Consider the following 15,258-nt stretch of genomic DNA (forward strand, 5'->3'; position numbering starts at 1 on the left):
CCAAGGAGCCAGGCAGAGGACAGTATTCAAAACCAGGCAGCGCTGGGGCAAAAGGGGGTTTTTATTGCCCCCATTAGGACATGCACTTGTGGCCATTTGGGGTCCCTGCCCTGGGGAGGGCACCCTGTTGAAGCACACTCATCCTCATGGGCTCAGCAAACACCTCTGTGGTCTGGACGTGAGCAGGAGAGGAGGTAAAAATGGTCGAATGTCAAAGCCAGAAGATAATTCAGACATCACCAGACCAGACCCACTCTGTGAAACAAAGAATCTGAGTTCCCATGAGGATAGGCCCCCTTGGGAGGTGGGTAACTTTATGACTAAGTAGACTGACTTTTAAGTCGGTCTGCTGGTTCCCAATCAGCCATTTACTGTGTGCCAGAGGACTCATTTCTTTAATAATCTTTCTGAGGTCATTTTCATTGTCTGTAAAAGGAAAGTACCCATCTGTTAGAGTTGTTATGGTGGTTAAAGGAGAAGAGGTGAGAATAGAGGGGGTGTAAGGATTCTACCCGTGGAAGTCACTGTCGATGTTGCTTTGCTGATGTACAGTCACAGGGGTCGAAAGGGCAGAGCCTGGGCTCAACCCCATGGCTCCTGACCCAGTTCCATGGAGATGGCTGTCCAGTCTAAGAGTCCCGTTGAGAAAAATTGAATGTGTGTAAACTTGGGCTGAGCAGGAAATAGAACAATGACCCATTGCATTTACTTTTTCAGGATCTTTCTCATCCTGTCTCATTTAGTGGTAGGATAACCTTCAGCACTGTGCAATCATCTCTTCAGGACAATTCTGTAGGAGTGAAATTTCTGGGTCAAAGTGGTGGTGCAGTTTTTTTAAAATATAAGATAAATATAAATATAAAGATTTTATTTATTTGACAGAGAGAGAGACAGCATGAACAGGGGGAGTGGCAGAGGGAAAGGGAGAAGCAGGCTCCCCACTGAGCAGAGAGCCTGATATGGGGCTCGATTCCAGGACCCTGGGATCATGACCTGAGAGCCAAGGCAGATGCTTAACCACCTGAGCTACCCAGGCACCCCAAGGTGGTGCAATTTTAAGAATTTGATACCTCTTCCCAAACAGCACCCCAGAGGGAGATTTTTAAAAATAAACTAGTTTAGGGGTGCCTGGGTGTCTCAGTTGGTTAAGCATCTGACTTTGGATCAGGTCATAATCTTGGGGTCCTGGGATCTAGCTCTGTGTTGGGCTCCCAGCTCAGTGGGGAGTCTGCTTGTCCCTCTCCCTCTGCCCTTCCCCCCCACTCTTATGTGCAAGCACTCTCTCTTTCTCAAATTAATAAATATTTTAAAAAATTAAGTGAGGGGCGCCTGGGTGGCACAGCGGTTAAGCGTCTGCCTTCAGCTCAGGGCGTGATCCCGGTGTTATGGGATCGGGCCCCACATCAGGCTCCTCCGCTATGAGCCTGCTTCTTCCTCTCCCACTCCCCCTGCTTGTGTTCCCTCTCTCGCTGGCTGTCTCTATCTCTGTCGAATAAATAAATAGAATCTTTAAAAAAAAAAAAATTAAGTGAGAAATCTAATTGCTTATTTTTGTAATTCTTCAACAAAAAGGGAAATCATTATCTCTTCCTTTGTGTGTGTGTGTGTGTGTGTGTGTGTGTGTGTGTGTGTGTGTGTGTGTGTTTGGAACTGACTGTGTCCTTTTTTTTCCTTTTTTTTTCTATAGTAATGTGTCCTCCCCCCCCCCCCCCACTTAAGAAGAAAATGAAAGTTCTTAATATTCTTTTTCTCCATTTTGGATGGTGAATATCATTTCTGGTTGGTGCATATGAAGCCCTGTCTAAACCCAAATCCGGGTGTCTTTAAAGGATTAAAATGGAGGCTCCAGGTGGCTCCTGGAGTTGTCCAGAGAAAGGCCACAGGCAAGAATATGGGGCATTTGTGTTGGAGATTATTCATAAGCCTAATAACCACATTTTTCTAATTTCTGTATTTGATACTTGTACATCTTGGGGCTTTGCTGACCCTGGAGGGATTGCCCCTCCCAGGCTAACTAATTCCTAGAGATTGCAAACCCTTTGCTAGAGATCTGCCTTTTGTATGCAAACCAACCACCCAGAGGGCCACCCCTCCCCCCAAAACCAGCTCTCCTTTGCTGGGGGGTCTCACACTCAGGACCACTATTCCCCTGCCCTCATCACCCCAGAGCCAGGCACCAGACAACTGAGGACAGTTCCCTCATCTCAGGACCTGCTGAAATTGTTCAGACTATCCAGTCCTAAACCTGCTTACCCTGCCTCTCCTGTTCCTTCCCATGAAAACCACAAGAAAGGCTCTCGCTCATGTTTCCCCTCTCCCTTGGCCTCCTGATTGACCCTGGTGTTTCCTCATGTGCCCCCTCCTCTTGGGATCTGGGAATATAACCAGCTATGTTTTCAATGGCATTCATCTTCTCATCTGTTAGCCTTGCCATATCTGAATAATAATAACAAAACCTACATTTTAAAACAATAAGCATCACCTGCCCTCAGCATAGCTGGAGCATCCTGTGGTGTTTCTCTAATCGGGTGTTTTTCCACTCTTTTTTCAAAATTCCTACTGTCTCCCAGCCCTGCACATTTAATGACATCATGACATTCTCACTGCAGTCACTAAGCGTTGCCTCCCTCAACTTCTCCGTCTTCCTGTCTCTGGACTCATCTTCCACATCTCTTCTGCCATGATGGAAGCAGCACCCTTCGTCCTGGGCTGATAACCTTTCTTCCTTACCTTCACCTACCCCTTCCTCCTGTTTCTTCCTCTTCTCATAGGCACTTGGAGTATTCTCATCTGCTAGTCTGTTCTTTCTTTCTTTCTTTCTTTCTTTCTTTCTTTCTTTCTTTCTTTCTTTCTTTCTTTCTTTCCCATTCATTCATTCATTCATTCATTCATTCATTCATTCTCTTTTTCTGCTAGTCCCTTCTATAGAAACCTTCCTTTGACCCCACACTCCCTCCAGCCACCATCCTATTTTCCATCCTTTCATAACCAGACTTCACAAAAGACTTATCTGCGGACTTTCCACTCAGATTCACACTGATATGCTTCCAGAACTGCCAGCTCCATTGACATTGCACATCAAGATCACCAAAGACATCCGTGTTGCCAAATTCAAGCACTATGTTTTTCTTTATCTTACTTCCAGAAAAGTAGCCAAAAAATATTTGTTTCTGAACAAACCTTACTCAGTTTACCAGAAGTTCCCATTTTCTTGGAATGCCTTTCTTTTAACTTTTAGACGTGGGTAAGAAACTTGATCCTAATAATCTTGACCGCTCTCACTTACTGAGTGCCACTCTTGGGTCAGACACTATATTGAATGCTTTTATATTTATTGTCTCATACAACAAGGCACAGCAGCACGTTACCAAGAAGATTGTAGTTCAGAAATAATGAGTTGCTTCCCTGAGATTACCCAGCTAGCCCGTGTTAAATCCATACTACAGCTCTTATCTTATTCAGATTTACTCCTATGATGCCTTGCACTCCTGGGGATAAAAAGCATACCATGCTCAGCCATGAGGGGTAAGTGGTTTCAGGTCTTTTTTTGAGGGGGTGAAGCTAATTTGAAATTTGAAAAACTGATCAAACAGAATACAAGGATTTTTGTGAGAGTGGTGTGTGCTGGAGGGTGTAGAAAATGGGCCAAGGGAGATGACTGTCCCAACAAAAGGGTCATCACTGGCCTTACCTATAACTGCTTATCCCAACCTGAGCCCCCACTTCCTGAGGCCCCAGATACATATGAGGAACTTGCAGGTAGCCACATGCATTCTGTGGCTGGTGGCCAGTCAGGGACTCCGTTCCGCATGATTTATTCCTAGCAGCCCCCATGAACCCTTCCTTTGACCAGCAGCCACATAGCCTTAAGGCTGAGGCAGGTGAGCCTCACACCGTGTCCTGAATACTAACACCTGCTCCTGTTGGGGCAGTCTGGCTCAGGTGAGTTCCAGGGCCCCCAGCTATACCCTGCTTCATCTGGATATGGACAGGCCAGGTTTCGGGGTGGGAGAGGGAGGCCCAGGAGCTGGATCAGGAGGCTTGAAGGAGTACAAACAGCCTTTCTCTTACATGACAGGTGGGAAGTGGAAAGGCCCAGATGGTTTGTAGAGACATTGGTCTGTAAAATAATACACCCTCTTTTTCCAAGAGGAGTCCTGTTACCACTTGGCCAAAATGATTATCACAAATCAGCAGCATGAATCTCTGGTCAGCTGAATGATGACTTCCCAATAGTCTATGTCCTAGTCCCAGCAGCTATGAATGGTACCTTACATGACAACAGGGACCTTGCAGTAGGATTAAGTTCAAGATCGTGATGGAAGGTTGTCTGGGCAGGCCCATGAGCTAAGGAATGCAGGCAGTATCCAGAAGCTAGAAAAGGCAAGTCAAGGGATTCTTCCAGAGGGGACCAACCCTGATGACACCTTGACTTTAGCTCAGTGAAACTGACTTCTGATTTCTGGCCTTCAGAGCTTTAAGAGAGTAAGTTGGTACTTCTTCGAGCCACTAAATTTGTGGCATTTTGTCAGAGCAATAATAGGAAACTAATACAGAATCTAATTTGCATCTCCAGGCAACATTGTCAGCACCTCCCCCTTTTGGGATGACAGTGAAATCATGTATCTCAGAGATGGGGTGCTGCCTGATATAAAATTTCATTTGATCCATGGATACTTACTTACTGAGCATCTAGTGTGTCTAAGCAGTGTTCTAGACATTGGAAATACAGTGGAACAAAATAGATATATCTGTTCTCCAGGGCTTACCCACCCAGTGGGGGAAGCAAGCAGTATATTAGTGCACAGCAAAATAAGATGCTTTCAGATATTGGTATCTAGGAAGTCCTCTTTGAGGGGGTCACATTTGAACTGAGGTTTGAAGGATGGAGAAGACACATCTGCATGAGGATCTGTGGGAGTGTATTGTGTGTACATTTAAGCAGAAGGAACAATCATGAGGAGAGAGAGCACTTGAACTGTTCGAAGAATAGACAGGAAGCATGGCTGGAGCCTAGAAAATGAGTGGGAGAGAGGAAAAAGCAGAAGAGATCTGTGGGGCCAGAACTTTCCAGGCCTTGAAGGCATAGTAAGCAGACTGTATCTTATTCTAAAAGCAATGAAGATTCCATTATAGAGTTAAAACAGGTAGTGTTGCAAGCCTTCAAGACTATGGCTTTTTAAAAGATCATTTCAGCAACTTTATGGAATATGGATGGGGGTGGGCAGGGAGATACAGAGTGGCAGCGGAAGCACACCATTCAGAAGACTTCTAGGGCTGAGAATGGTGGGAGGAGGTGGAGGGAAGTGGAGGAGGTGGTCACATGGAAAGAAGCGGGGTGGAGTCATGCGGACATCAGTGGAGCTTGTCACCGGATGGAAGTGGGTGGAGTCATTGCAAGTGGGTGGAGTCACACAGATTGGTGGATTAATTTTTAGGGTAGTAACCGAAGGGGCTTGAGCATTATGCTAGCACTAACCCGTTGCTGCTTAAAAGAGTGGGTCACTTACTGAGATAAAGACTAGGGACATGGTTGGGGCTGGATCTCTTTCTTACTGTGTCAAAATGCAGCATAGACAAATCAGTCCCCACCCTGGGGACTCCAGGCTAGTGGAGGTGGTGTGTACATAGTGGTTAAATGCAGTTTCTGCAGTGAGAGTGCCTGGGATCATATCTCAAGGGCTTCCTAACTGTGTGATCCTGACTAGTTGCTTAACCTCTCTTTGCCTCAGTTTCCCCATGTGTAAAATGGGGATAATGAAAGTGACGTGAAAATTGCATAACTGAGCAGCATGTTGTGACTACTCATTAATTGTTGCAGCTATGGCTTTGCTTGCAACCCTGTATAAATTCCAGGCTAAACAGCTCTTCTAAGGCAGTCCCAACCAGGAAAAAGAGGCAACCAGTAGAACAGGGCCAAAGACATTCAGGAGTTTTTAATCATCCAGCCTCCACCCATCACAATGATATATACTTTTTTTGGAGTAGATCCCCTTAGAAAATGATGCCAGGACCTGGGAAGTGGCTCTTGGCTTTGAAGAAGCTACAGTTCTTCCTTCACCTGTGGTTTCTTCTCTTGTTTTGGAGGTCCCTTTGGCTTAGCCACCTTTTCCTCCTCCTCCTGCGCTGTTTCCTTCTGTCCAGCGGGCTCTTCCAGCACTGTCACATTCTCCAGCTCTGGCAACTTCTGGTCAGGTAACTCTTCCTTGATAAAAGGTACCTTCTTTTCCTCAGCTAATGCCTCCTCTTCTGTCATTTCACTTTGTTCAACAGACAACAGCTTTTCAAGAAAAGAAGGGAAAGAGGGAAGAAATAGGATAAAGAAATAAAGAGGCAAGAAATACATGATAATTGTGATTATGATTACACCAAGACTTCTTTTTCTGGAAATGCCCAGAGAGAGGCACTTGGAGGATCCTCATAGATGTAAAGGCCCACTGGGCTTAGGTGAGGAAGTTCCTAACCATAGTCTTGCCTGTCCAGAAATAGGGCCGTTAGAGAACCCCATTCCTCTACTCAAAGGCTACAGGTGTGGCTGCCCCAGGTCTAGCTCCAGGGCTGGACATGTGACCCAGGCCTCTCATGAGATACCTATCCAGGACATTTGCTAGGACTTCGAGGAAGTAGGCGCTTGCTTTCTAAGCTGGATGGATATTAGCTTAGAGCTGTGCAGCCATCTTTGACCCTCCAATGAGGAAGTGACTGCTTGGGAATAAAGCCAATAGAGAGGAAGCAGAGATGGGGAGACAGAAAATGAGTTTGAGCTCCTGGATCCACCTGTGCCTGATGGTCTTACCAGTTATGTGGATTAAGTTCCCATTGTTGCTTAAACCAGAGTAGTGTTTCTGATGTTTGCAACTGAAAGGGTCCTAACTAGTACAGATGGCATCTTCTTGCAGATGGCCTCACTGAGGCATGAATGGAATTGGGGATTTGGAGAGAATGGGGATGGTTATCCCATCCATCAGGAAAATAATGCCAGAGAACTGGATCCTGTCAAGACATCTGGTTACCAACTCGGGAACAGTGGACCCAGGGAAGCAGTCTTAGGAGACCTCACAGCCTTTCCCTCTGTTTCTGAAGTCTGCCATTTCTGCTTTCTTGTAGTTAAGTGCCCTTGAAATAAAGTCATTCAGAATAGGTCATTTTTCACCTGTGGTCAGCCAGCTCCAGAAAGCACAAGATTATGGGACTCTTGGCACACTCTTTCCTAGTTGTTTGAGCTCTTGATGATTCTGTGTGGAACAGAATAATCCTGGGTACTGCCGTTTTGCCTTACCTCATCCCCATCCTCCATCCTGATCTTGATTTGACTTTCCAGGAAGTCAGAAAAGCCCTCCAGGGTGTGTTCTCCTTTATACAGTACAGCCTAGGAAGAAAACAGAACAAGATCAAAATGGTAGCCTCTTCCTGCAAAATAGTCAGGTATTATTCAGAGATAAGATAAAGCCAGGGTCAAATTCCTAACAAGCTGAGTACAATGAGCAGGTTCCTTAGCCTCTCTGAGCCTCCATTACCATGGCTCTAAGATAAGAGTAATAAAAATTCCTCCAGCGTAATTGGTTCAGAGCACAGACCTCAGAGCACACTGTCAGGGCTCAAACCTATGTAACCTCTCTATGACTCAGTTTCACTATCAGTAATGTAAAGATGATAACAGTACCTGTGACATATGTTATTGAGAATTTAATGAGTTACTATATGAAAAACAGTACCCGACTCATAGTGAGTGCTGTATATAATTGCTATTATTATTATTATTATTATTATAACAAGAAGAGTAAGGCTAGTTATTATTTTACAAAGCATCTGATACATGATCATTGCTCAGCTATCCCTAGTTCCCTTTCGTCTTTCAATCTTTAAGATTATGAAGCTGCTTACTGTCCACTGGTTGTCTACACTCCTTTTCAGATAATGGAAGATCCATGACAGCTCCACCCTCTCAACCCAGCCTCATTTTCCACGACTCTCCCACGTGCATGTTCTATACCAGAAGGATGGCCCTTCCTTCACAGTGCTGTGGTCACCCTTCTGCCCACCTCCTCATGCCTATTATACTTCCTGCCTGTAGTCACACCTGTCTTCTAATCTGATTTAAATCTTCAGCATTCTTTAAAATCCCATATCTGCATGGCATATCTGCCCTCCAGAATCTGTCCCCTTCAATTCCAGTTGCAAGTGGTGGTGGGCCCACGTCATGACTTCTCTCCCACACTCGTCGTACTCTTCTTGGGACAGGAACCTTGGCTTTCAGTGTTTGATGGACACTCTTTCCCACGTGTCAGAGCAGCACGGAGAGTATGTTCCTTGACACTGGCGATGCTTGGTGATTGTGATACTGGTGTGTAAAAGACATTGACCTGTTTTTCTATCATGTGTTCTTCCTTCTTCTCATAGCATGCCACCCCCAAGATTCACATGAAGATTCCCCCCCACCTTAGTCCATATAGTCTGGGTAGAGCTCAGCCCCAATACCAGAGGAACCTGGGCCTGACTTACCAAGACATTGACACCTTTCTGACAACAATGACTGGGTCAGGGAAGAGCAGGTGACCTAAGCTGGACCCAATTCTAGCAAGTCTTGGGACTTTGGGGGAAGCTAATGGAGAACACTGTTCAAACTGAACATGAGAGGATAATGGGGGCTGGAGCTGAGAATGAAGCTGATTTGGTAGAAGGGAGAGCTGGAGATCAGGAGAAACTGGGTCCATGATAATAACATAATGGTATTTCCAGGTATGTGGGCCCCAAGAGCCCCTCACTTGTTGAGAGTCGATGGGGAAGAGCCTGAAGAAGGGGTACCGGTCTAGGTACGTCAGCTGAATGTCATTTGCCATGATGTCCATCTTGGCAATGGTGACTGTCGAGTGGTTTTGATACTTTCTCCCCAACTCCTCCAACACTGGGAACAGCGCCTTACACTTTTCCGACCAGGGTGCATCTGGAAGAGAAGGGCCGTTGTGCCAGTTCACACTAATAAAGACTGAAAGCCAATGCTACCTCAGAAACACTGTCACCGAATTCTACCAATGGTTCTGCTATTTTGCAAATTGTATTCCTTCTTTCTTTGAATAGTATATTACCTTATTTTACATTTCAACCACAGTACCTGGTCATTATTAAATAAATTAGAAAAAAATTAGTCCCCTCCACCCAGACACAAACACTTTGAGCATGCTGGGACATTTTCTTCTGCTCTCTATTTTTCCTTTAACATAGCTTTCCACTCTAGTTGAAGAAAAAAAAAAACAAGAAAAATATTTACACTAGATGATTCCTCATGTTCTGCCAGAAATCTCGGTGTGTGTGTATGTGTGTGTGTGTGTGTGAGAGAGAGAGAGAGAGAGAGAGAGAGCGAGAGCACAAGAGTTTTCCAACAGAGGTTAAGCTCACAGCCCAAGGTCACCCAGGTAATTAAGCACAGGAAGTGAGATTTGAAGTCAGGCTGCTTTGACTTGAGACCATTATACCACACTGCCTTTTAGTCCTGAGGGACCGTTTCTTTAGCTTTGAGTCTGGCCCAGGCACTTAGGGGGAGAGAATCAGGGACCGGCTCTAACCTTCCCTGCTCATCATCCCCTTAAAGTTTCTGGCTCTGTGGGAGGGGTGGCCTCAAGGGCCCTGACACTCCACATTTGGATGATCATCCCTCCATTTACAAAGCAAGTGCCCCCATGACCATCTGTTCTCCCCGCAGCTCCCCAGGAGCCGGATGGGACTGGGTTGGAGCAGGAGGGGGCATAATGGTTGCAGTCCCAGGGGGCCAATCTGACAGGCCTGCTTCCAAGAAAATGAGGCTGCTTTTGCCTTTTACCGGACCCAAATGGGCATTCTTCTAGCTCTGGTGTCAGTTAAGTATAGAAAAACTGCCCCGCCTCTCACTTAAAGGCAACAGATCATGCTTATTCAACCACATGGGCCTTAAACACTTCACCCTGTGGATGAGAGTCCATTTCAGTGAAGTTTTTAAAGGCCTGCATGATGCAGTGCAGCCCTCAGGAAGGAATGGCATCAGAGCTTGATTTGAACTTTTTGCCTTGCAACGTATTTACTGTGTGACTTGGGGTGAGGTAATTAATCTTTCTGAGGCTAAGTTCCCTGATTTGTATCATGGGGAAATCCACTGGACCTTCCTAAGACACTTGTTTTGAGGAGGAAATAAGAGCGGATGTGTACACAGCCAGCTCATTCCTGGCTCATTGTGGGTGCTCGATAAATGGTAAAATACAAGAGGTGTCTGAAGTAACTTCAGCGTCATCCTTCTCTGTGTCTCGGGGTAGGAGAGCGGTCCCTGGCTATGACTCTCATGTGCAAATCAGAAACAGGAGAGAAAGGGCAATAGTCCTCAGGCAAGCACTGGAAATAATTACAACAATAGGAATAATAATAGCTGTCATTTATCAGGTACTTGCAATATGCCGGACTTGCCTGATTTGAGTCTCCAGTTTGGCCACACCAGCTCAGGTGGGTTAAATACGGGCCATTTGATAAGTTACATAAAGCCAGAACTGCCATTCTGTACAGCATTGGCCAGCCAAGGCACTGGGGACAGGCTGCCTAGGCTCCAATCCCAGTTCCAGCACTTACTTGCTGCCTGACTTTGGAAGTTTCTTCACCTCCCTGAGACTCTGTTTAGTCCTATGCAAAGTGAGAGCAATAATGGCAGCCTCTGCAGAGATACTTACAGAACATCACAAATACGTCCCTTTCCTTGTCGAAGACCACTACGTTGAAGTTCTTCCCAACGAGCTGCTTAACTGGCCCCTGGTCCCAATATTTTGGGATGTCTTCACTGGATTGATGTTTCTAGGAAGCAAATTTGAGAGGTCTAACAATCTCCAGAAAGGGGTTGGCAGTTGAAGCTCCTGCCATGATGGGAAACAGTGGAAGGTTTTCTCTTGTTCTTATAACCACCTTGGGAAAGAGTTTGAAATGCTTGATGTCCAGCCTGGATTATTCACAGCAAATTGAGATCAGAGGGTTGGGGAGGAGGAAGGGCTTCAAACTGGGTTCAATTCTAGCATTCCAAATACATAATTCTTGAGATTCTTAGATGAGAGTGGGGTTCATGTCTTCAACATCTTATGTAGTTTGTCCTTCTCTCCCCCCAAAATTTACCTGTTCCCAATTACTCCCAGAATCAAAACCAAGATAATTTATGTGATCTATAAAACCTTTATCACACTTTGGCTCCTACCAGCCTCATGAAGCTCATTACCATCCTTCCCTTGCTTTCCTCAGCCTTACTCATCTTCTATTTACCCAAAGAGCTAGCCTTCTTCCAACTCAGGCCTTTGTTTATGCCATTCCTCTGCCTGGAGGGCCTTCCCCACTCCTCATTCCTGCTCTCCATTCTTCATCCAGTTAACTCAGATTTACCCTTCAGAATGATCTCAAGGGATGGCTTCCCTGACTCTCCCAAGACAAGGTCAGATCCTGCTACCATAAGTTCTCATAACATTTGGTACTTTTCCTTGTATCACTTATTCAAGTTTATCGTTTAAATCTTATTTTTCTGGTTAGTTGACTAACGTGTCTCTATGACACTAGACAGAATGTCACTAGGGATTTTTCTTTCTTCATCACTTAGTATCCACAACCTGGCACATTGTAGGATGTCAATAAATACTTTGTGAATGAATGTGTGAAAGAATGAAGCTTGTTCTGCTTCTCTTTGAAGGAAGTGGTGGAAATCTCAGAACATACATTTTTTCTACAACCATTGCTTCCTGCAATTTCTTGAATCCACTTCCTTCTCTCCATCAGCACTGCTGTTACCCCAGCCCAGGTAGCTTTCATCTCTCACCTAGATCACTCACTGTAATAGCCTCACAGAGTTCTCTCTGCATCTCCTAGCTTTCTCCACACCTTGATTCTACCAGCAGGGTTCTATTTTCACCATGCAAATTTGGCTTTCTGTTGCTCTTGGGACCCAAATCCTTAATATGCTTAACTGTCTGGCCTTTGCCCATCTTTCCCAGTTCCTATAATACTTCCCTCATCCCCACAACAGCCTCTAGAAAGGACTTGAAGATTCTTTCTGAGGGAGCATAAAGGGGTGGAGGCTGGGCATGGAGATGGGAAATGATGAAAAAGATGGAAATTAGAAATGGGCCAGATTAGGCATTTGACATCTCATAAGTCATGTGAAGGGTGCTCATCTCTATTGCAAGAGCATGGGAGGATTGGTCTTTGAGGAGGAGATAGACACCTCCTGAGGTAAACTGGAGGGAAGAGAGAGAAAATGGGTAGAGCTCCAGGTAGGTTTGTACATGTGGTGATGAAAAGTGAGGGCCCTCTGTCTTAATGACACATGGTCTTATACTCAGCTGAGACTGGAAGTAGGAATGGGGTATGAGGACAAAGAGACTTGGAGATTTAGAGAATGAACACACTAAGAGAAATTTATACAGAGATGTCAGGACATTTCAAAGAGCCCATGGGAGGTTTGTGATTCCATGAGGCCAGCCAGCCTCATGGTGGTGATCTTTTTCTCCAGCATTGGCCCGGAAGAAGTAGGGACATTAAGTGGTTTCAACCAGGATTGTGATTTTGCCTTGTAAATTCCAGAGGGTGTAAAGAAGGTAGAAGGTGGATAAAGGAATAAAGGGATAAAGAAGTTAAGGGAATCATCAGCAGAGCTATGAACCATGGAATCGAAGTTCATGAAGGAAGGCAGAAGAGAGATAGTGAAATGAGATCAGGAGATTGGAGGCCATGAGAAGGGTAAAGAATTGTAGCAATGTGGATATTAGAAAAAGGAATTAAGAGGATGGAAAGCTTGAAATCAGGTTTTCAGAGGGGCTGCCATCTCTAGTGTGTGGCCACAAGAGCAGGTGGCTGGGATGGCATGGACACACCAATTATGAGAGAAGAGAGAGACCAGGGTTTTGGATACTGGCATCTCTGGAAATGATGGCAGAGAAGGGACGGAGGGCAAGTCTGCAATGAGGAGCTTAAGTCCCCCAGCAGTGAAAGGGACATGACCGAATGACAGCAATGGAGGGAGGGAGCAGACAATCTAAAGTCCAAATGCATGGGATCTGGGGTTTTGAAGGGAGGAGGAGGAGAAATGGCAGGGAGACACCAGCCTCACCACTTGGCCTGTGATGATGTTGTGCATCAGGGAAAAAATGGCTTTCATTTGAGAAGGAGTGTCTGTGCAGGAATGGACAGAAGGTAATGGGAATCCTCAGAGGGAAGGTGGCAAAACATTCTGGTTGCCTTGGAAAGTTCCAGTTTATTCCCGTTGTTCCAGAATACTTTTAAAGAATGCCCACCTCCCCCCACCCCGTTAGTCTCAAAAGTGGTCCCATTTGGAAATAAAAAATATGGTCACCTAATTCAGCAGGCTGGCTGCGGGACTTTGCAAGTGCTGCATAAACAGCAGGAGATACTGTGTTATGTCTGATCCTTCTACAGCCTCTCCTTCCTTTCAGCAAAACAGCTCCTTTCTAACCTCCCAATAAAAGGTATGTAAAACCTTTGAGGCTAAATCCTGATTGCTTAATACATCCCTACCCTATCTCCTCTCCCAAAATCCATCTATCCTTAAATCTTTCACAAGAGAGTCTGAAAGGAGGAAAAGTGTCTCCTTTCAGAGAATGTTGGGACTCCTGGGAGCTCCTGTATTTCAGTTGGGAGTTCCTGTAAAGGAAATGCCTTCCAAAATAAAGAATTAATGGTGGAATTATAGCGTCAGGACAGGTGAAAAGTTGAAAAGATTGGAGATGGAGAGATACAGGTATTTCCCCACATTGAACCATGAAATTCTGCCTCCCCATTCAGATAACTAAAGTCAGAAAAATTATGAAATTTTGAGGTTCTGAGTAAACCTTGTCCAAGAACAAACTTACCTTGGCACTTCTATTCAGGAAGCTGCGGCCAAATTTCTTGAGATTTTCATAGGTTATCTCCTCAGAAGGCATTTTGTACCTTGCGTCAGAGCTTAAGTTTAGGATCTGGACACATGGGATATTAACCTCCGTGATCCTGAAGTATTTGAAGATATGTCCGTTTCTGGGTTCATCTGCATCCACAAGGATGAAAAGGATCTGCCAAATCAAACGAAACCTGAGTCTCTCTGGGATTGGAGGCCATGGAAAGGGTAAAGATTGAAATTGGCCAAGGAATCCCTTACTGAGGAAGAAAAACTTGGGAAGCCTTGGGAGACCACTAAGGGAGTATGAATAGCAGGGTCTGTGGCTATTTCCATCGAAAAGACAGAACAGGCTCCTTTCCATCAGGCAGGGGCAGCCCTGTGCCCCAGGGCACAGATGGGTCGGCCACCAGCCTCATTTCACCATCCTTGCGCAGGGTGCCATCCACACAACCATAGGAAGTCAGGAGGTCCTGAGCTTTCATCCAGGTCCTTGGGCAAAACAGTGACTGACCTTCTCTGTGCCTCAGTTTTCTTACCTGTAAAGTGATTATAAGAGTACCCACTTTATAGGGTTGCTGAGAGAATTAAAAGGATAATGTGTATAAAGGCTTGGTTTAGTAAGTGGGAGGTAAAAATGCTCAATACTCATTATTATTGTCAACTCATTATTATTTGGATTATTCTTCTGTCAAGGAAATTCATGACTTCATTCACTCATCATTCAACAAGAATTCGCGGAGTGCCTACTAGGCATTTTGCTAAGCACTGGGGATATAAACTGCCCAAGGCAGATAAGATCTGCCCTCATGGAGTTTATGTTCTAGTGGAAAAGACAGACAACAAAGTAGTAAACAAATTAATAAATTCAGATAGCAACGAGTGCCAATTAGACAGTAAAACAGAGTACCCTGATAGAGAATGACCATTCAGGTGGAGTGAGGTCAGAACCCAGTGTTAGGTAGGAAGGTCAGGAGTACCTGAGGAGGTGACATTTTAGCTGGGACCTGAGTAATGAGTTAACAAGTCAGGGGAACATTGAATCAGGCAGTGGAAACTGTCAATGCAAAGGCCTAGGGTCCGGAGCTTAGAATTCTAGAATAGAAAGGAAAGGCCAGTGTGGCTTCAGCACCATGAGGGAGAGTCATGGGACACAAAGTTAGAGATGTGTCAGAGATGAGATCAGACGAGGAAGGAGGCTGGCTTTTATCTGAATAAGGTGGAAGGCCACTAAAGAATAGTGAGAGCCAGAAAGTACTATGATAATAATTTTTAAAAGATGGCTCTGTTTGCAGAGAAGAAGCAAGAGGGGAAGCAGGGAGGCTCACAGCAAACACTGATACCCTCAGGTCGTTCATCTGTTAAAATACTAAGGG

The 15,258-nt window shown here is 45.2% G+C and overlaps 1 protein-coding gene across 1 annotated transcript in view; it reads right to left on the reverse strand.

The window, feature by feature from the left end:
* Window positions 1-5,928: 5,928 nt before the first annotated feature.
* The window catches only part of PDILT (protein disulfide isomerase like, testis expressed), a 43,022-nt gene continuing 33,692 nt past the window's right edge, over window positions 5,929-15,258 (reverse strand). Inside the window, exons 8-12 of the mRNA XM_026520492.3 lie at window positions 13,860-14,057; window positions 10,689-10,809; window positions 8,766-8,944; window positions 7,280-7,369; window positions 5,929-6,280 (exon numbers count right to left, since the gene is read on the reverse strand). Coding sequence (XP_026376277.1) covers window positions 6,044-6,280; window positions 7,280-7,369; window positions 8,766-8,944; window positions 10,689-10,809; window positions 13,860-14,057 — 825 coding nt within the window. The 3' untranslated portion in view covers window positions 5,929-6,043. The remainder of the gene's footprint in view (window positions 6,281-7,279; window positions 7,370-8,765; window positions 8,945-10,688; window positions 10,810-13,859; window positions 14,058-15,258) is intronic.

Source organism: Ursus arctos, unplaced genomic scaffold (genome assembly GCF_023065955.2).
Source record: "Ursus arctos isolate Adak ecotype North America unplaced genomic scaffold, UrsArc2.0 scaffold_2, whole genome shotgun sequence".
Classification (NCBI taxonomy): domain Eukaryota; kingdom Metazoa; phylum Chordata; class Mammalia; order Carnivora; family Ursidae; genus Ursus; species Ursus arctos.